Source organism: Prionailurus viverrinus, chromosome C2 (genome assembly GCF_022837055.1).
Source record: "Prionailurus viverrinus isolate Anna chromosome C2, UM_Priviv_1.0, whole genome shotgun sequence".
Taxonomy (NCBI): Eukaryota; Metazoa; Chordata; class Mammalia; order Carnivora; family Felidae; genus Prionailurus; species Prionailurus viverrinus.
Window position 1 is genome coordinate 110,519,990 of NC_062569.1, and position 22,552 is coordinate 110,542,541.

A 22,552-nucleotide genomic window follows, 5' to 3' on the forward strand; every position below is an offset into this window, starting at 1 on the left:
CTACAGTGCCCATCTAAACCTCTTTACATTTATATTGTACTTAAAGTTAATTCACTTGTGATGAGAAAGGGCCTTTTGCAGATTTTATTAAGCTCTCTTCAAAGAAATTGTTAATCCAGGGGTAAAATAAAGGGTTGATCAATTTCATACTGTCTCTTTGTCTTGAAACTATTAAAACCAAACCCAATGCATAGAACAAAAATAAAAATATAATACTTAATGTAATCACTTTTATGCACCTTTAATGCTCAATAAAGAGCCGTACCCATTAGATAACACCTGTCCATCGTCTCTTATAAAATACTGGGCTGACGAATTTCTAATCTCAAATAATTTTAATTTGAAAGGTTCTATACAGTGTGAGTTAAATGTACATAAGCAAAATGACATTATCCCCAAACATACTAAGACAATCACTTTTTTTTTTTTTTTGGTCTTTCTTATTTTTAACATAAGAAACCTCTCACCTGAGCATCACTTATTTTTATGAAAGGCAAAATGAGGTTAAGTGACTCTCTCAAAAGTAGAAACTGAACTTTTAGTCCTTTAGTTGTTTGCAATGCAGTTAACTATGAGACAGAGATTAATGCTCTAACAATAAAAATACTGGTCCAAAAGCAAATTTGAAATTCTTGAGCTTCAAGTTCATTTATCTTCAAACGTTATTTGAAACAAGTTCCAATTCAAAGAGACAAATTGGCTACACGGTATATTAGCAGAACGGTATATTTGTTTCAAGAAGTCTAAGTGACACATTTGCAAACTGAATAATTAACTTCTTATAATTTCATTTCTTATAAGCTAATGTCTTACTGCTAAACTTTAAAACCACTTACTTTTATGGAAGCTGCTAATTTGGGTGGAAATCGGTAAGGCCTACTTACACTTTCCTTTTTTATGTTCCCATCTCTCAGCTCTATTTCCATCTTTTGCAGTTAATTTGTTTCCTACAATATTGGCAAATGAATTAAGCTGGTTTGATTCCGGAGTTAAATTATTCAATGAAAAACGTTGATTTATGAAGAAACTTAAAATTCAGCTATTTTTTTTCTTTAAACAGTGTTTTGCTTTGCTAAACAGAAATAAACTAGGGCCTCTAAATGAAACCCTTGTCGTGAATTTCAATCTCATCAAGCTCTGAAATATTCCTGCTTTTCAACTATTCCTGCCCTGTAAAACACTCCCCCGGGCCCAAGAGCCCAAATAGGCTTTAACACCTGGAGGCTTACCTGTACCTCAGCACACATCATACAGTAATTAAGGACGCTTGACTCAAGAAGCAGGAGACTGGGCTCTAGGGCCAGTTAGGTAAGTCCCTTTATTGGCCTTGGTCAAATGGGGAAAGGGGATGGGATGTTAAGCTCAAGTAGCTCCAAGACCCCTTCTGCTTGGAACATTCTAAGATCGTTTTGCCTCTGACTAATCATGCTTGAGCTGAATTATGTTTAACTTACTCTGATTACATCTTACACATTTAAAAAACTAATATGTATATCGTGGCCAATAAAACAGGGCAATTTTCTAAACTGATGAGCCCTTTGAAAGAACTGAAAAAGAAAAATAAGTCTAAAAATAGTCTGAGTTCATTGAGGACTGGGCTAGTCTCTTAAGTACTTTAATAATAGTTGAACGAATTCCAGTTTACAGCCATCCACTTTCTATAACTTCAGCGTTTTATGTTTTAAAAAAACTGAGTTCTAGTTTACCTTTTTTTCTGGACCTTTAAAAATGATGAGTGTGAATTTTAAAAAGAGATGCTCTTTATTACTATGACATTTTTCCTCAGCTGACCAAATACATTTCCACTCCAAATGCTAAGCCAATGTCTAGGCTAACAGGTGGCTTTACCGTCTTTTTATTTCTGAGGTTGAGGACACTCTTGAGGACAAGTAGCTAGGAGAGACCGTGTAGTATTCCTTTTATTTTCATTTTTCTGGGCCACCTCGCGAGAGTCCTTAAACTACAGGAATTCCTAAAGTTTCCCCTTTTTCAATTTTCAGTCTACCCCAGCCTTGAAAGTAAACAAAGCCGCAGACGATCTCGGGCTAAAACCACGCACACAACCTCACTTTCCGATAGGTTCAGAGATAATAAGAATTAGTACCACTAAATAGGCATTCGAGGTGGCAACCCGCAGAGAAAACAAGTCCCAGGAAGTGATTTCCGGGTGAGGTGGGAGGGGCAGCTGATTTCCGGTCTGAGGGCAGGCGACGGCTCTTGCGCAAGCGCTGTTCGTACTTTCCTGGCTTTCCTTTCCCCCCCTCCCCTCCCCCTCTCTTCCCCAGCCTGAGGGGTCTTGAGGTGACAGCGACAGCAACTGCGACTCCAGCAGGAGGAAGAGAAGATGGACAAGGGGAAGGCCGGGCGACGTCGATCTTCATCCGGTGAGAACGGGTCGGAGGAGGGCTGAGCATATTCTCTTCAACCTTGGGCAAATGGGAGGTACAGGCGGCGACGGGTGCGGCGGCCCGGACCAGAGAGGGCTCGGGCTCGAGCTCCCGTGGGGGCTCGGGCTCCCGTTCGCGCGGGGAGGGGAGGGGAGGGGAGGGGCGGGGAGGGTACGAGCGGAGGGGCGCGCACAATGGAAGACTCCCGGGGCGCCCCCGCCTCTGCCAGTCGGAGACCGAGTCCTAGCTGTCATCGAAGCCCTGGCCGCTCTTAACCCCAACACCCCTTCAGGTTTTCCCTCGTCCCCCGAACACCTTGCGTGAGTCTCGTCGGCCCAGGAATCTTCCCGGTTGGCTTGCCGCTCCCCTGCCACGCCTTCTTCTAATTCCACCAGTGTACCAGTTTCACTTCCAGCCCCTGACCCCACTTTATCTCTATTTCTTTGATTCTCGATTCAGCTTCCTTCTCACCCCCTTACCTCGGGGCAGGTATAGCCGCGGCTGCAAAGGGGGAGAGGCGGGGCTTGTTAATTGACACTTCATCGCTCAGATCAGCGCTGCGACGCGTTTCGGTCTTTTGAACAGGCCCTCTTAATAACCTTTTTCTTTTCCAGCCTCCTGCTGCTTCTTCCAGAAGTGAGTAAAAAGTCGAACAAAGGATTTGAAGTTGTGCTTCCATTGTGTTTTTATTCGCCGTGTGTTTTTGTTTTTGAAATTGCTTTATGGCTTCAGCTCGGGGTACTACATGTTGGAAACACAAAAGTGGAGTTGTAAGACATGAGCTAGAGCTCCTCGTAGTCAACAAGTTTTTGTCAAAGATCTCATCTGCTAAGAGTACCTCATTTCCTCGTGTTAAGTCCTGTGGATGCACTAGAGGAGGAGAGGGGGAGGACTCTATTTTTAATAAGCTTACAGTTCAGTCCACAAACTAACACCCAATGAATCAGTTAATTCATTGTCTCCTTTCTTACTGTACCGTTTATTTTTGCAGAGACAGTCTTAGCAATTACAAATTTATTAGGAGTCTCTGATGGCAGTGCGTCTCAAACCTTTTTCTGCCTTATTTGCAAAGGAGGAGTGAACAGGATTTCTGGGACATTGCTTGAAGCAGTTAAAAACCTGACTCCCTTTTCATAAGCAGCCGTGTGTGTGTGTGTGTGTGTGTGTGTGTGTTTGTGTGTGTGTGTGTGTGTGTGTTTTCTAGGGATATTCTTTGCCTCTGAAAGTACGTGCATTGCATATATGAAAGTACCGGCCTGCAATAGATCAGTGTTTATTTTAATATACTTTTTTTCCTCTTCTAAGACCTTCATGTAAAATTTACACATTAGGAAAATGCTCATTGTTTATCTGCTGCCAATTGCATGCTTTCTAACAGAGCTTTAGGGATTATTATTCTTCAGTTTAAGATGCACAGCCTTTTTTCAATAAGTGCATTTCATCTTAATACATTTCTTTTGAGGGGGAGCAGCAAGATATTAACCCTGTCCTTCAGCAAATCCCATCTCCTTTCACTTGTCACACTTATTTATTACAGTTAACATGATGCAAGTAGCTGTGGGAGGTAAAATTTGAAAACACAGCTGTTATTTCATAAAAGATAGTGATGTTTATGTTACCTATACCTCTGGAGAAGTTTTCTTTTTTTTTTTTTTTTTTTTTTTCCTGGTGATTTTATTTTTGGAGCTGTCCTTTTTGAAAAATAATTGCTCGGGGCGCCTGGGTGGCGCAGTCGGTTAAGCGTCCGACTTCAGCCAGGTCAGGATCTCGCGGTCCGGGAGTTCGAGCCCCGCGTCGGGCTCTGGGCTGATGGCTCGGAGCCTGGAGCCTGTTTCTGATTCTGTGTCTCCCTCTCTCTCTGCCCCTCCCCCGTTCATGCTCTGTCTCTCTCTGTCCCAAAAATAAAATAAAAAACGTTGAAAAAAAATTAAAAAAAAAAAAAAGAAAAGAAAAATAATTGCTATTGTATAAAACCCATTTTAAAATCTAATATTACCTAGCTGTTTTCCAGTATTCATCTGGTTTTAAGAGACGAATATTAATTTTTAAGAATGATTCTAAAGTATGTTTAATTTTCTCCACAGATTATCAGAAATAAAACTAATCAGTTGGTTTGAAGGGATTCTGGATTCTGTGTGATATTTGTATGCATATATTTGCCATTTCATTAGGAGTGGTTGCTAACTTGAACTCATGACCGGAAGTGACATTTGTGGTCATCAGAATTTCCAAGTACCCAAAGAGAGGAATTTGATAATAAAATAGGAAGAATTCTATTTAGTTAGAAGTAGAATGTAGATAGCAGTAGGGAAAAAAAAATGAAGTTTCAAAGTTTCCTCTGTGAGACTGCACTAGGTTTCCCTAAAACATACACCTAAAGAAGAAACTGTGAAGGGTTACATAGTGTATTCCTGATATATCTTTTAGTTGCAAGTAGCACTCACTTGCAATTGGTTTAAGTTAAACACAAAACAAGTATTTATGGATTCATGTAACTGATAACTCTAAGAGTGGGATGGTTTCCAGCATGGTTATAATCTACTTTAGGCACTGGTTCTTAAGGTGTGTTGGGGACCTCTGGGTTCCCTTAGACCCTTCTGGGTCTGTGAGGTCAAAATTGTTTTTGTAACAATTCTAAGACATTGTTTACCTTTTCCTCTTATTCTCCCACATGTGTACAGTAGAGTTTTCCAGAGGCTACATGACATGTATCACAACAAATTGAATGCAGAAACAGATGGGGGGGAAACAGTTGTCTTTTATTAAGCTAGACATGAAAGAGATTTGCAAATAAGTAAAATACTGCCATTCTTCTCAGCATTAAAACAATTATTTTTCATATAATACTTGAGCGATGTTAGCATGCAATGAGTTTATTGTTTTTAAATGAATTGATATTTTAAAATTAAAAGAAAAATTTTATAAGTAGAAGAATCACAAAAGCTCTGATTAACTTTTCTGTAATGTGTCCATGAATCAGGAATTAAGCACAAAGCACCTTTGAGCAGTGAGACGAGAAATTACAAAGTCTGTATGCTAAAGTTTACTTGTGAGAAGCTTCTCTAGCTTTTCTTCAGAGTACGTTGTATCTATATTTTAAAATTATTTGTAACCCCAATGAGCATGAATATCTTATTTTCAAGTTCACAGAATGTCAAAAGCAGTAAATTAAATGGGACACAGATAAAAAATTTACTGATGCCAGAGACAGGTCCACTAACAACTGAGTAAAATAATAATTAAATAATGCACAGGTCATTCAAGGGAGAATGACCATTAGAAAGGTTTAATAACGAAAGTATAACATAAATTAGAGTCATAGATAACAATTTTCAAATGAATCTTTGATTTCAAACAGGAAAGTCCAAGTGAATTTTAGGTTTTCAATGGATTGCTTCAGGCAACATGCAAGGAATCTGTGTTCACTTTCATTTAAGTTAAGGGTACATACGTTGAGTACTTTGGTACTAAGCAGTGTACTAAGAATTTTAGGGACTTTAATTCTTTCAAAAGCCCTGTGAAGTGGTTATTATTTCTGATACACAGATGAGACAACTGGATTTAGAGAGGGTAAGCAACTGTTAGCAATAGCAAGTAAGAAGCAGAGCCAGGATTCAAAGTCTGGTCAGATTACAAAATATATAATTTTAACTTCTTTTGCTGTCACAGGGCATGGGTGAGTCTCACTTGGAAAAAAGAAGTTTCTGTGGACAAATAAGTATGAGAGCTGTAGTTACAAGAAAAATTAATTTATTGCAGAATTTTTAGAGCCTTTGTTATGCTATAGTACACTGAGCCTCTGCAAAAGAGTAGCTGAGCATTCACTGTTATTCAAACAAGTGAAACTCTTCTCTCCTCCCGGCCCCCCCCCCCCGCCCCCGTTTTATCTTGAGGATCTAGTGTCCCATGATGATATGCCTTTATTTTTTTAGTAGCCCCTGGTGCTGTCTGCATATTTTGCATTATAGGTGTAATGAACGATACTTGAAGGTCAAAATCAGAATCTGCAATTAATCATGATAAAACTACATTATGTGCATAGATGTTAGCTGAAGCCATTGGCATGAATGGAATTACCCACAGACCGTACAGAGAGAAAAACATCTTGAATCACATACATTTAATTTCAATGTAAAGAGGAAGAGACATTGGTGGGCAGATGGGCAAATTAGGAAACAAGGAGAGTGAAAAGCAATGTAAATTACAGAGTTAAAATAGTGTGAGAGTGCTGAATTTGGCAATTAGGAGGTTACTTTTACCACTGATTTTAGTAGGACGGAAGCCAGATTTCAAGAGGCTGAATGAAACAAGGAAAACAAAATGTAAAAAAAAAAAAGAAAGAAAGAAAAAGAAAAAAAGATTTCTGAACAAGTTGGAGTAGGACATTAGGTAGAAAGGAATTTTTTTTCCTTAAGACTCTAAGACACTTAAATCAGATTGGTATGGAGCTGGAAAGGGGTCAGTGGAAAGAGAAAGATATTAAGTAGGAGATAATTGATGGGGTGAGGTTTCAAAAGAAATGGGGGAGATTGGAATCAAGAGTTTCTTGAGATGGGCAGAAAGGAGGGAAGATGGTTAAAGATACAAATAAATTTTGAGAAGTTAATGATATTATAGTCATGGCTTCTAAGTGACGCAAAGAAAGATCATCTTTTGAAAAAACAAAAAGGACTTTCAAGTGGTAATAGGAGCTCAAAATGGAATAAGTAGTCAGGGATGAATAAAAGAACTGTTAACTAACTTTGAAAGTCTTTGTTAAAACAATTGTGAATTTTGGGGCACCTGGGTGGCTCAGTAGGTTAAGTGGCTGACTTGGGCTCAGGTCATGATCTTGCAGGCCATGGGTTCAAGCCCTATGTGGGGCTCTGTGCACCTAGCTTAGAGCCTGGAGCCTGCTTCAACTTCTGTCTCCCTCTCTCTCTGCCCCTCCCCTGTTCACACTGTGTGTCTCTCTCTCAAAAATGAATAAACATTAAAAGAAAAAAAAAAACAAGTGTGAGTTTTGTAGTTAGTAGTAGTAATAGTTGTAAGTAGTATTTGCAGTTACTATTATGTGACTTTCTTCAGAAGTGCTAACAAGTCTAAGAGCAAGAATTTGGGGCAAAAAACATATCTTTTATAAAGGGAGAGGGAGCTAATAACACATTTGCAGATTTTTTTTTTAAGTTTATTTTGAGAGAGAATCCCACGCAGCCTCCACACTGTGTAGAGCCTGATGCGGGGCTCAATCTCAAGAACTGTGTCAAAATCAAGAGTCGGAACTTAACTGACAGAACCACCCAGATGCCCCTGAAAATGTTTTTGTAGAATATTCCCAATGTACCTCTCACCTTTTGCTTCATTCCCCCGCTTCCCAATTACAAAAATCTATCTGGTCATATGGTTCAACCAACATTTGTTGAACACCTATTGGACTTTTGCTGGGTAATATTTTATTTAGTTCTTAGAGCCAAGTTTTCTTCTTTTTTCTATTGTCATCATATATATTATTTAATGAAGACATTTTGTGAGAACTTGCTGCTCTTCAGATTATTTTTTGACCTTTATGTTTAGTCCATTAGATTCTGTAAAATGTATCAATGTAAATTCAAATTCTAACAGGTTAATTTAAATCAAAGGATAGCTGTGAGAGGATTTATTTTATTACATTGTGTATTTCATTTAGATATTAAATGATAATTTTTACCATGTCTTTGTAGAAATTGTCACAGAAGGAAAAAGGAAAAAGTCTTCATCTTCTGAGTTACATAAGGTATGCATTAGTTTTGCTTTTAATCTGTTCATTATCTTCAGAGTTACTAATATTGAAAGTATTTTGCTATTTATTTTTTAAACAAAAATTTAAAGAAAATATTATAAAAACTTAATCAGTGTTTTATAGGGAATGGTATATCCTAATTATTTCAAGGGTTAACCAAGAAAATTTCTGGGATGTGACTTACTTAAATCATTGTGAGATGTATCAGTACAGTTTCCAGACCTTATTTTAGATTTTATATAAAACATAACCCAGCATTTCTTTGATAACTGAATATATTAGTTATCATTCATTCATTTTAATACTGTAGATATACAAAAGTTGTGCTCAAGTCATGTGCTGAAAATTACTATTTAAAATATTTCCTGTGAAACTTTTAAAAAAATTTAGTTCTTTTATGTAAGCCAAGAGTAGCAAAAGAAGCAAAATGAAGTTTCTACCTATGTAGAAAGTGTTTCAAAAAATATAATTTGTTTTTAGAAAAATGATCTTTTTTCCTCTAGAATTTTGTGATATTTTATTTATTTAAGTTTATTCTGAGAGAGAGAGAGAGAGAGAGAGAGAGAGAGGGAGAGGGAGAGAATGCAAGTGGGGGAGGGCTGGAGAGAGAGAGGGAGAGACCGAGAATTCCAAGCAGGCTCTGCACTGTCAGTGCAAAGCCTGATGGAGCGCTCTAGCCTGTGAGATCACAGCCTCAGCCGAAGTCTGATGCTTAACAGAGCCACCCAGGCGCCCCTAGCATTTTGTGACTTAAACACAGTAGTATCCTGATATACATTGTAATAATTTATTAGACACATTTTACTGAAGCATTCCAAATTATGCAGAGAGGACTTTTAATTTGATAGAGAGAACTTCAATTTGGTACATTTCATGGAACAAAGAGGGAGAAGAAACCATAAAGAGGGCTTTGAGAGAGAATCAAGAGCACACAGACCACAAGACCAAACAGAAAGTATGGCTTTAGGTACTCTTCTGCCTTGGCTTACTTCATATTTGTGGGGTGTGGTTTCTTCACTCAAAATTCTGGATTTGGCTTCAGTGGCATAAATGAGGGGGATAAAAAGAAATTCTCACATTGCTACCATTCCCAGTTTTAAATACCTCTGTATTGACTACTGCTGCTTCTGTGTTTAATACCTCCAGTGAAGTGAAATGCTCTGTTTTAGGCTGTTGCTTCATGCAGTTGAATCTGAAAGTCCACCATTAGAAGTTCATAGTATTGAGTAAATACGTTTGTTTATTTTTAGATGAACTGCACTATTTTTTTAAACTTTTTATTTTCCAGTACCTTTAGATTTACAGAAAATTTACAGAAATAGTACAGCGTTTGCATCTACCCTTCACTCAGCTTCCCCTAGTGTTAATATTTTACATAACCACAGTGCAATGACCACAGTTAAGAAATTAATGTTGGTACAATACCTTAAGCTACAGACATTTGGATTTCTTAAGGTTTTTTAAAGATTTTGTTTTGGGGGGGCCTGGGTGTCTCAGTCGGTTAAGCATCCGATGTTGGCTCAGGTCATGATCTCATGGTTCACGAGTTTAAGCCCTGTATCAGGCTCTGTGCTGACAGCTCGGAGCCTGAAGCCTGCTTCGGATTCTGTGTCCCCATCTCTCTCTGCCCCTCCCCCACTCGCACTCTGTCTCTCTCTCTCTCAATAATAAATAAACATTAAAAAAAATCTTATTTTAAAGTAATCTCTACACTCAATGTGGGGTTTGAAGTCAAAACCCTGAAATTAAGAGTCGCATGCGCCACCGACTGAGCCAGCCAGGTGCCCCAGTTTTGTTTTGTTTTCTTTTGTTTTTCACACTAATGTCATTTTTCTGTTCCAGGATCCCACGTTGCGTTTAGGTGTCATGTCTCCTTGATTTCCTTCATTCTGTGACAGTTCTTCAGTCTCTATTCCTTCATGGTCATGACATTTTAAAAGAGTACTGTGATTTTCTCAGTATTTTGTTGAATATCTCTCAATTTGGGTTTGTCTCTGGTTTCTTATAATTAGATTAAAGTTACGGTGTTTTGGAAAGAATATGTGATGTGCCCTTCTCAGTGTATCCTATCAGTGTAACCATTACTGGTTATGTCAGTCCTGACTGCCTGCTTAAGATGGCTTCTATCTGGTTACACCTTCACTTTGTAATAGGTATCTTGGGAGAGCTACTTTGAATCTGTACTGCAAATACACTGTTTCTTAAACTTTCGCTCACTGTTTAGCCACCTAGTGGTGGATCTTGCCTGCAGCGATTGTGTATACAATAGTCTATTGGTGATTTTCTATTTCCCTCATTCCCTTCATATTTATTAATTGAAGTTCTTCTGTAAGGGAGACCTGCCTCTCTTCCCTCCTTATTTATTTATTCAGTTATTTATTTTTATCAATATGGATTCATAGGTATTTTATCCTATGGGTTATAATTTATTGTAGCATTATTGGTTTTGTTGCTCAAATGTTCTAGCTTTGGTATTGACAGATCTTTTAGTTTGGCTTCTGTGCCCTTTGGACATGCTGCTTTTTTTGTTGTTGTGGTTTTTTAAGTTTATTTATTTTGAGGGGGAAGAGGGGCAGAGAGGGAGGAAGAGAGAACCTAGTGCGCTTGAATCTGTGAGATCATGACCTGAGCTGAAGTCAAGAGTCAGATGCTTAAATGATTGAATAACCCAGGTGCCCCTCAGTACTGATACTTTTAAAAAAAAATTTTTTTTAGTGTTTATTTATTTTTGAGAGATGGAGAAAGAGCACGAGTGGGGAAGGAGTAGAGAGAGAGGGAGACACAGAATCCAAAGCAGGCTCCAGGCTCTGAGCTGTCAGCACAGAGCCTGATGCGGGGCTCGAACTCACGAACGATGAGATAATGACCTGAGCTGAAGTCGGCGCTTAACCGACTGAGCCACCCAGGTGCCCCAGTATATTAAATTCTTAAAAAAAATTTTTTTATATTTATTTATTTTCAAGAGGGAGAGAGTGCAAGCAGAAGATGGGCAGAGAGAGAGAGAGAGAGGGAGACACAGAATCTGAAGCAGGCTCCAGACTCAGCTGTCAGCACAGAGTCCGACATGGGGCTCGAACCCACCAACGGCAAGATAATGACCTGAGCTGTAGTCAGATACTTAACCAACTGCACCATGCAGGTGCCCCAGCATATTAAATTCTTGTTAGTAGTTTACATTACTGCTTTTTCTCTCAAGGTAGCTAGGGAAATAAATTACTGAAAGAATTAGGGCTGTGATGGGTATAGGTATAAGACACTGATACATTTTGACTTTAAAGTATTTGAAAAATATTTCTAAAGGGGCCCCTGGATGGCTCAGTCAGTTAAGCATCAGACTATTGATTTCAGCTCAGGTCATGGTCTCATGGTTTGTGAGTTTGAGCCCTGCATGGTTTGTGAGGGCTCTGTGCTGACAGTGCAGAGCCTGCTTGGGATTCTCTGTCTCTGCCGCTCCCATTGCTCGCTCTCTCTTTCAAAATAAACAAATAAACTTAAAAAAATTTTTTCTAAAGCAATACCAGTTTGTTGTAGAGAAATTAGAAAAGTGAGTTGAGGAAAAAAGACCACTCAGGCAGGACCAAAATTAATGTTTGGATGTATATCTTCCTAGTTTTCCTATTTTTTTTTGTTTGTTTTGTTTTTATTTTAACTTGTTTTATGTTTTATTTTTTTTAAATTTACATCCAAATTAGTTAGCATATAACTAATAGTTACCTAGTACATAGTTACATAGTTTCGTGTCCCTTCGAAACAGCATACCTGTATCCCTTGGATAAATGCCTAGTAGTGCAATTGCTGGGTCATAGGGTAGCTCTATATTTAATTTTTTGAGGAACCTTCATACTGTTTTCCAGAGTGGCTGCACCAGCTTGCATTCCCACCTAGTTTTTCTATTTGCATATCCATGTATAACAAACACATATTTAAATATTAAAAAATAGAAAACCACAGAATACTGTTTTATAATTTGCTTTTTCTGCTTAACTATATATTATGAAAATCATTTTCTGAAATCAAATTTAAAGTATGGCTCAGTAGATATTTGTTGAGTACTTAACATGTATTGGACACTATACTAGGCATAAGTGCCAGGAAAACGGTAGCAAACATTTTTAATGGCTACATTGTATTCAGTTATATGGGTGTGTCACAGTTAATTTAATCAATATCCTATTGTATTTTTGAGTTTTGTTTGTTTGTTTGTTTTTTAAGTAAACTACGCCCAACATGGGGCTCAAACTCATGACGCTGAGATCAGGAGTCACATGTTTTACTAACTGAGCTAGCCAGGCACCCCTTGAATTGTTTTTAATTAAAAAAAGAAATTATGAACAGTGCTGTAGTCGCTATCCTTGTAGCTAAATCTCTGGAACATCATTATTTCCTAAATTATTCCTGGCCTTTTTTTTTTTTTTTTTTGGATATATTTTTTTAAGTTTATTTATTTTGAGAGAGAGAGAGAGAGTATGAGCAGGGGAGGGGTGGAGAGAGAGGGAATCCCAAGCTTATAGCGCAGAGACTGACTGATGTGGGGCTCCAACTCACAAACTGTGAGACATGACCTGAGTGAAGCCAAGAGTCGGACACTTAACTGACTGAGCCACCCAGGTGCCACTGGCCTTTTAATAGCTGAATGTAGGTTAATTCAAGGCTGTTCACCGTCTCGCTCCCTGTTTTGTTTTTTCTTTTTTTTTCAAGTTTATATATTTATTTTGAGAGAGAAAGAGAGAGGGAGGGAGAGAGAGAGAGAAAAAGAGAAAACACATGGAGGGAGGAGCAGAGAGATTGGCAGAGAGAGAATTCCAAGCAGTCTCCTTTCAGTGCGGGCTGGAACTTACCATGAGATCATGACCTGAGCTGAGATCAAGAGTCATATGCTTAATCTTAATTGACTGAGCCACCCAAGTGCCCCAAAGCTGATATCTTGGTATATGTGAAGTAAGAGTGTGAATACCTTGAATTCTGCTAATGGGGAGATCCATAGTTTTTGGATTTACGTATGAGGAAGTTGCTATTCTAGTTTGAATATTGAAAAATGAGAGTTTAAAAAATTATTTATTTATTTATTTTGAGAGGGTGGGGATGGGGAGACAGAGAGTGAGGGGGAGAGAGAATTCTAAGCAGGCTCTGCACTTCAGAGGGCTGAATCTCATGAACCATGAGATCATGACCTGAGCAGAGATCAAGAGTCTGACACTTAATCAACTGATCCATCCAAGCACCCTGAAAAATAAGACTTTTATTCTTCCTTGGTAAGTAATAGCCATACCTTTGGACAGACCCCCAATTTTCTTTAAATAATAGCTTTATATTTAAGTAGTATCTGAATAAGTAAGCGATTAAGATTCTGAAGTTCTGTATTAAGAACATGGCAGAGATCATTTTAGCCTGAACAATTTAATGAGCCTATGTTAGTAATGTGTAACTTGTCAGTGGATTCCAGCATCTTTTTTTTCTCCTGGTTTATCTGCTTTTGATAGCATTTTCTTTTTGAAGGCTATACTATAATGAATCAGGTATAGAATGAACCTGAAGGTGACTACATGACTTGATCTGCTGAAGAGCTTGTTTAGTATTACATTTGAACATTAGTAAGTAAAATAAATGTTCTTGAGCTTTGTTTTGGGGAAGTTATTAGAGTTCTATTGATATATTTAAGTGTAATGTGAAGGGAAGGAGATTTAGAACCCATTTTTGCCTTAAAAGTTTAAATTTAAATCTTTATTAGAAGCCTGTTGAAATACTTGAGAGTGTTAGAAGTCCCTTCTGATTCTTGTAAATGGAATTATAATATATGCTTTATAGAATCATGAGTAGCTTAGAATCTTTATTGGTTGTACACAGCTGAGACCATGATTAAAATTTGTGTAAGAATAGATCAGGTTGTTGCAAAAAGGCTTACATTATTTTTTTATCAGTCATTAAGAAAAAAGTGAGCGTGGAAAAAACTGACAGTAGTTAGTTGTACCTGAAACCTGCTTGTCCTATGCTTGTATACAATATTAGTGTGAGAGATTTAAATCTATAATTTATTAATCAGGAAGCTACAGCAGAGGCTTTTCTGGAGCTTTAAATATTAATATTTTTTCCCTTACCTTTAACAGTTGCATTGTATTCCTATCAAAACATTTGGAAGCTAGGAAAACACAAAAATGAAAATAAAATTCATCTCTTATCTCACTAGAGATAATCACTGTCAAACATTGTTATGTACAGCCTTTCACATTTTATTTCTATTCATGGATTTTTTTTTTGTCTTATAAAGAAAGATCATTCTGAATCTGTGTTTTTCTTTTATACTTATTTTATTTGAAATAATTTTTTTTTAAGTTTATTTTTTTTGGTAATCTCTGCACCCAATGTGGGGCTCAAACTCATGACCCTGAGATCAGGAGTTGCATGCTTTTCTGACTGAGGCAGTCAGGCTCCCCCAAAATAATTTCTTAATATCATTAATCTTCTGGAACATGTTATTTAATAACAACTGAATAGTGTCTTACTTGGTTTAATTTTGCCATAATTTTGTATTATTGTTCTTTTATTATTATTTCTAGTTTTTCTATATTAAAATAATGTGTGGTCTATATCCCTTTTCATAAATATTTATATATACTTTTATTTTCAAAGCTTTTAATGCTAGTTTATAGAGTTTTAATAAATATCCATATTTCATGTGTCTATACTTTGGAGGGAATAGAGAACTGCCCTTTTTCTTTTAATGTTTGTTTATTTTTGAGAGAGAGAGAGAGAGAGAGAGAGAGAGAGAGAGAGAGAGAGAATGAGCAGGGAAAGGACAGAGAGAGAGGGAGAGGAGAATCCTAAGTGGGCTGCACAGTGTCAGTGTAGAGCCCATCACGGGCTCAGTCTCACAAACCATAAGATAATGACCTGAGCTGGAATCAGGAAGTCAGATGCTTAACCAACTGAGCCACCCTTGTGCCCCAAGAACTGCCCTTTTTGAATATAGGATAAATTATATTTTGTGTCTGTCCTAATGGAAGTATACATAAATATTTATTAGGGTGAATAATTCATTGATACTGAGTATAAGCCATTCATAGGTAAAATGATTGAAAACAAGTTACTGTGGAAAAAGAATATAAAATATTCTACAGAAGACATCAGCAGTATTTTATAAGAAACTAATTTTACAGAATACGCAGTACTTTTCTAAATTTTAGTTACTGTCCTACAAGTTTGAACTGGGTAACTTTTTCTTTCTTTCTTTCTTTTTTTTTTTTTTAGTATCCAAGGTAGTTAACGTATAGTGTAGTATTGGTTTCAGGAGTAGAATTTAGTGATTTGTCACCTACATATAACACCCAGTGCTCATCCCAACAAGTGCCCTTCTTAATGCCCATCACCCATTTAGCCCATTTCCTTCCCCTTTTCCCTCCAGCAACCCTCATTTTGCTCTCACTATTTAAGTCTCTTATGAAAAAAAAAAGTCTCTTATGGTTTGCCTCCCTATTTTTAACTTATTTTTACTTCCTTTCCTCTATGCTCATCTGTTTTTTCTTAAATTCCACAGATAAGTAAAATTGTATAATATTTGTCTTTCTCTGATTGACTTATTTTGCTTAGTGTAATACACTCCAGCTGCATCCCCATTGTTGCAAATGGCAAGATTTCATTCTTTTTGATTGCCAAGTATTATTCCATTTTGTATATACCCCACATCTTCTTCATCCGCTTATCAGTCGATGGACATTTGGGCTCTTTCCATACTTTGGCTATTGTTGATAGTGCTGCTATAAACATGGGGTGCACGTGTCCCTTTGAAATAGCATACCTGTATCCCTTGGATAAATACCCAGTAGAGCAGTTGCTGGTTCATAGGGTAGTTCTATTTTTAATTTTTTGAGGAACCTCCATACTGTTTTCCAGAGTGGCTATACCAGTTTGCATTCCCACCAACAGTGTAAGAGGATTCCCTTTTTGCTACATCCTTGCCAACATATGTTGTTTCTTGAATTGTTAATTTTAGCCATTTTGACCTGTGTGAGGTAGTATCTCATTGTGGTTTTGATTTGGATTTCCCTGATGAGTGATGTTGAGCATCTTTTCATGTTAGCCATCTGGATGTCTCCTTGGGAATAGTGCCTGTTTATGTCTTCTTCGCAATAGTTCACTGGATTATTTGTTTTTGGGGTGTTGAGTTTGATAAGTTCTTTATAGATTTTGGATACTAACCCTTTATCAAATAAGTATTTCAGAAATATCTTCTCCCATTCCATAGGTTGCCTTCTAGTTCTGCTGATTGTTTCCCTGAACTGGGCAACTTTTTAGGTTATTATAAGGGCCATGTAACTACTTACCCCAAACTTAGTGGTTTGAACTTATTTTATTCAGGAATCTGCAGTCTGGGCATGGTTCAATTGGAGATAACTTTTCTTTTTTTCACTTGCGAGTTAGCTAGGTTGGCTTGGAGGTCAGGGCCTTTGATCACTTTGAAGGCTTGCTCACTCACTTATCTTGATTCCTGTGCTGAGAAAACTCAGTATCGTGGTGTAGATTTATTTCTTTTTTTTTTATTTAAAAAAAAATTTTTTTTTTTTAACATTTATTTATTTTTGAGACAGAGAGAGACAGAGCATGAACGGGGGAGGGGCAGAGAGAGAGGGAGACACAGAATCGGAAGCAGGCTCCAGGCTCTGAGCCATCAGCCCAGAGCCCGATGCGGGGCTCGAACTCACGGACTGTGAGATCATGACCTGACGTGAAGTTGGATGCGTAACCGACCGAGCCACCCAGGCGCCCCTAGATTTATTTCTTTTTCGATGTTTCCAGTATAGTGGCTTAAGGGTGTCCAAGATTTTTTTCTATTGGCTCAGGTCTCCTGAGGAATGTGTATTGAGGGAAAGGGGGGGAAAAAAGAGAAGAAGGAAGAGAGAACATAGAAGCATGCAAAAGCCAGGCTGAAGCAATATAAGTATTACTTTTAATGATCTAGCCTTGGAAGTCACAGGTCTGCCCAGATTCAAGGGGAAGGAACGTAAACTGCACCTGATGTTGGAGGACTGTCATTGTCACATTGTAAGAAGAGCATGTGGAATGTGGAATATTGGTGTGGCCATTTTTGGAAAAATATAATATGCCACATTATCCAATATAGGCTAAATAACCTGCTCACAGCGAATCCATGGGTGTGAACAGCCTGAAGACCTTATCGTTACCCTTTGAGGAAGCAATTGTTGTTCCCTAATTAAGAATATGAAGGAAATGACTTAGAGATAATATTGTCTTTTGCAGATGAAAACTTAAAAATAGGTACCTTTTTATACAGATTAGGTATAAGTAATTAAGAAGTTATTAGTGCCTTGAAGGATCAACTCAGATTGCTGTGAAATAAGGGTTGCGATAAACTTTGTTCAAATTTACTGTGTTCTCATGACTTACACTTTACTCTCAGTGAAATCATTTTATGGATTGCTAATGGATGTAGTTGATATAGTACTTATGTTATATTTTGTAGGCTGAATTTGATGCTTAACTATCATTTATAACTTTCTCTTAATGTGAAATTTAAGGTATTTAAATTCTAAACAAATGATTTCAAACTTGTGGTTGTAATCCATACATTCATTTGTTTATACAGCATACATGAGTCATACACTTCAGAGATCTAAAGGTGACTAAGTTAGGGTCCTCTGCTTTAGGACCTCCATAGCCTGGAGAAGAAGATGGACATATAGACAAATATTTATAATATAGTATGATACATGTAATATAAATAGTGTAATAAAAATGAACCAACTACTAACACCCAGAGAAAGGAATACCTTGGTTTGGGAGTGACAGTTGTGTGGATAGGAGACAAATTTTGAGCAGAATCTGAAGTGTTTTATAAGGGACAAGTAGAGGGGAGGGCATTCTTCATACATACATACAAAGGGAGCAGTACATACAAAGGTCTAGAGATATGAAATAATATGATGTGTTTGAAGGAGGTTGAGTAAACAGTGTGGTGGGATGTAGAGTTTGTGATGTGTGGGTGATGTTAAAGAGCCCAGCTTGTTAAGAGTTTTATCTGTATGTAGTAGGTGTGGTTGTTGTATGTTAAGTATTGTAGCCATATTTAGATTTGTGTACTAAAGAACTCCAGGGATAGTATTTGAAAGATTAGAAGGGATAGAGACTGTAGGTAAGAGAATATAGTATGGCTTGCTCATACTAGGCAAAGCCTAACTATAGTTAGGAAGCTATTGTGATACTTTATTTATCTACCTTAATACTGAATGAGAGGTTTTTAGAATAAAATTATATTAAACTGCCTATAAATTAACCACGGAATTTAAAACTACTTAAAACTAATAGCAAAATGGGGTATGTGGTTGGCTTAGTACACGATGCAAGTCTTGATCTCAGGGTCGTGAGTTAAAGCCTCACATTAGGTGTTGAGTTTATTTAAAAAAACTGAAAAACTAATAGTAAAATATTAACGCAGGTAATATAATGATTCTGTTAGCTGATTCAGTTCTTATTTATATTTCAGTTAGATCAATTATTTTCTCATTCTGCTTTCAGATAACAAAGATGTTAAATGCAAAATCAGAGGATGTTCGTGTTCAGTCATCACTGTCCAAACTCAGAAGCTCAGAACGCTGGGATCTCCCTTTGCAGGGGGTAAATAAAAACTATTTTTTTTAACGTACATAATATTATTTAGTGTGTTGAAAATATTAAAACATTTTTTAATGTTTATTTTTTAATTTTTTAAATGCTTAATTATATTAGAGAGACAAGAGTGTGAGTGGGGGAGGGGAAGAGAAAGAGAGAGACACAGAATCCAAAGTGGCTCCAGGCTTTGAGCTGTCAGCACAGAGCCTGATGCGGGGCTCAAACCCACGAACCATTAGATCATGACCTGAGCTGAAGTCGGACACTTAACCGACTGAGCCACCCAGGTGCCCCAGTGTTTATTTATTTTTGAGAAAGAGAGACAGAATGCTAGCAGGGAAGGGCAGAGAGAAAGGAAAATACAGAGTCTGAAGCAGGCTCCAGGCTCTGAGCTGTTAGCACAGAGCCCCACATGGGGCTTGAACTCACAAACTGTGAGATCCTGACCTGAGCTGAAGTCAGATGCTTAACTGACTGAGCCACCCAGGTGTCTGGTGATGTTTAAAATATTTTAATAAAATTGAGTTTTCATTTTTTTATATGTCCTTGTTTGGGTTTTTTGTGTTATTTAATCCCAAGTTTTTAATTAGTGTATTTCTGGTATTTGTTGAAGTGATGAAGTTAGGGTCTCCTTTAGTTTAAATCTAAGTATACCTTATTTTGCATGAGTGTTTTCTTGAAATTTAAATCTCATTATTGTACAATGTATTTTAAATTTACAAGAATATTAAGCTTATTAGAATCATTTGCTCTTTTGCTCTTGTTTTGTAAATTATAGAGGGTATATTTTAAAATGTGACACAACTGTACTTTAGAAGATATTCTGATTATAAATTTGAACTTTAATTTTATCACTATTAAGCATTTTTATGGAGCTTTTGTGAATAACTCTTAAGATGGCACATTTTAAGTATATATATATTTTTTTGTTGCCTGGTCACTTTTTAAAAATAGAATTTTTCTCAGATTTTCCAGTTTATCCATTTGAGCCTGTGTTCATTTCCTAGGGCTCATGTAGCAAAATACCATGGTGTGGGTGGCTCAACAGAAATTTATTTCCCAATAGTTCTAGAGGCTGAAGTCCAAGATCAAGGTGCTGGTAGGGTTGATTTCTCTATTGCCTTTCTCCTTGGCTTAGAGATGGCCATCTGATTGCTGTGTCTGCCTATGACCTTTTTTTCTGCGTACCTACATCCTGGTGCTTCTCTTCTTAAAAGCAAACTAATCCCTGGGTTAAGTAAGTCCCTACCCTTATGACCTCATTTAAACTTAATTACCTTTGTAAAGAGCCCATCTCCACAAACAGTTGTCTTGACAGTTAGGACTTCAACATATAGAATGGGTATGGGGAGCACAATTCAGTTCACATCATCAAATAATACATTTGTTTCTCTTTTTTGATATTGTATAAAAAAATGATAAATGAGTCAAGATGACTTCTGTTGACAGAAAAGAAATTGTGTAAGGTTAGAAAATTTGGGGTGTATATAAAGGTACAGGTGAAAAGACTAAAGAATCTTTCTCTGTTCCTTTTTCCTAAAGGCAACCACTATTAATAGCTTTTTTTCGTTCCTTTCAAGAAAAAAAAATACATATGCCCATAAAAATAATAATTTATATTCTTTTTTGATTGTTACAGAACAGGGATCATGAAATCTACACTGTTCTGTGCTTTGTTTGCATTTAATATTTCTTAAATTTTTTTTTCTATTTTAACACATTTAGATATACTTCCTTTTTTTTTTTGGCTTTGTAGTACTCTAAAAATATAAAAATGCTATAATTAAAAATTTTTTTTGAATATAGTTGTCACACAATATTACATTAGTTTCAAGTGTACAGCATAGTGATTCAGCTTCTCTTTATGTTTTGCTGTGCTCACCACAAGCATAGTTAACCATCTGTCACCATATATAATTTACTTAGTGCACTGGTATTAGATTGTTTCCAGAGTTTTGCTAATAGAAACATTGCTGCAGCAAACATCATTTTTTTTTGAATATCATTTTTCATATGTAGAAAACTATTTTTGAGTGGGATTACTGGGTTGAAGGGAATTTGTATATTAAATTTTAATAAACATTGCAAAATTGTCTTACAGAAACTGTGCACTAATTTATATTGCCACCAATGAAAGCTCCCATTTTGCTAGAAACTTACTGGCACTGGATATTATCACACAGTAAAATTGTTGCCAATTTAATAGGAAGAAAAAAATAATTTTAAAGAAAATTTAATCACTTTGCATGTATGTATTTTGTTAGGACATTGAATTTATTATTGTGGAATAAATGTTATATATACTATATATAATTTTAAGTATACATACACACACACACACACACACACACACACACACACACACACACACACACACACACACACACACACACACACACACACTGCCCCTTGGTAGTAGACGTAGGCTTTTTGTTGGGTTTGTTTTCTTAAGCAGTATCTTATTAAATGCTTTTTTTCCTTTACCCTTCAGTCATACATGTCTTCCTTAGTTTTTGGCTTTCAAGAGGTAGATGTGGATCACCTGAGAGCTCTTTGGATATTAAGTGTTTGTGTTATAGTCTTCTGCCTTCTCTTTTTCCTTAACTGTTTATTTCAGCAGTCTCCTTTTCCTGAGAAACTAACCATTTATTTATTTAGTTCCTTCTAACTCACTGAGTGAAACAAGATCTTTCAGAGACATACTTTCTTTTCCCATGACTAGTTTCCCACCCTAGTTGGATGTCTTCCTTAAGTTAGTGTTACTTTTTGGAAATCTGTATTCTGTTTGAGATTTGAAGTGGCTCATGTGTCAGCATTGCCATGCTGTCTTGTTACTTTAGATTTCACAACGTTTGCTAAGTATGCTTCATAGTTTGTAGAGTTTGAGGCTGTACCAGTATTTTGCTTTATTGTTTCTCTCACACACCCTTTTTAAAATTATTTTTAGAGGGTTTCAATGTACAACAAAGAGATAACATAGTCTTTAGTAGAATTTTAACTCCTTTATTTACATGTTTGTGATTTTTATTGAGATAAAATGATATGAAATAGGTTACACAGGTCTTAGGTATATAATTAGTTTGACTAATGTGACATATGTAACCAATCCTGCTCAAAAATAGTTCCCTACAGTGTGAGAAATGATGTTCACTGTTGCAGTGTTTCCAGAGGAATAGAGCAGTCATGAACCTTGAGAGTTGTTTGTGCCCCTTTCCATTGTATCTTTTCCTCTCTCCCAGTCCCTAGCCCACTACTAGCAACCACTTTTCTGAATTCTGTTTCTGTAGGATAGTTTTGCCTGTTCATACAACATATACTCTTTTGTGCTTTCTTTTGCTCAGCAAAATGTTGCATTTCATCCCTGTTTTGCATCGATCAGTGGTTTGTTACTTTTTATTGCTAAATCATACTCCATGATGTGGCCATAATACAGTTTATTTAATTCTGTTGATAGACTTTTGGACTTTTTTTTCCTTTTTTTTATATACAGAGAAAGCAAGTGTGTGCATGTGCACACACCAGGGAGGAGCAGAGGGAGAGGGAAAGAGAGAATATTAAGCAGGTTCCACATGCAGTGTGGAGCCAATGCAGGGCTTGACCTCACAACTATGAGATCATGACCTGAGCTGAAAGCAAAGTTGGATCTTCAACTGACTAAGCCACCCGGGTGCCCTTGGACTTGGTTTTAATTTGCATTTTCCTGGTGACTAATGGCGTTAAAACATTTTATATGTTGATTGGCTTTTGTATATCTTTTTTTGTGAAGTGTGTGTTCAATTTTTTCACC

General features: G+C 36.9%; 1 protein-coding gene across 8 annotated transcripts in view; it reads left to right on the top strand.

The window, feature by feature from the left end:
- The first annotated feature begins 2,244 nt into the window (after positions 1-2,244).
- The window catches only part of SENP7 (SUMO specific peptidase 7), a 165,409-nt gene continuing 145,101 nt past the window's right edge, over positions 2,245-22,552 (top strand). For 6 of the 8 annotated variants that reach the window (XM_047876611.1, XM_047876613.1, XM_047876614.1 and 3 more), the window contains exons 1-3: positions 2,245-2,384; positions 8,087-8,139; positions 18,673-18,771. In XM_047876611.1, coding sequence (XP_047732567.1) covers positions 2,345-2,384; positions 8,087-8,139; positions 18,673-18,771 — 192 coding nt within the window. In that variant the 5' untranslated portion in view covers positions 2,245-2,344. Of the gene's footprint in view, positions 2,385-8,086; positions 8,140-18,672; positions 18,772-22,552 lie in introns of those variants that run through there. The other 2 variants (XM_047876612.1, XM_047876617.1) reach the window with 2 other exon arrangements.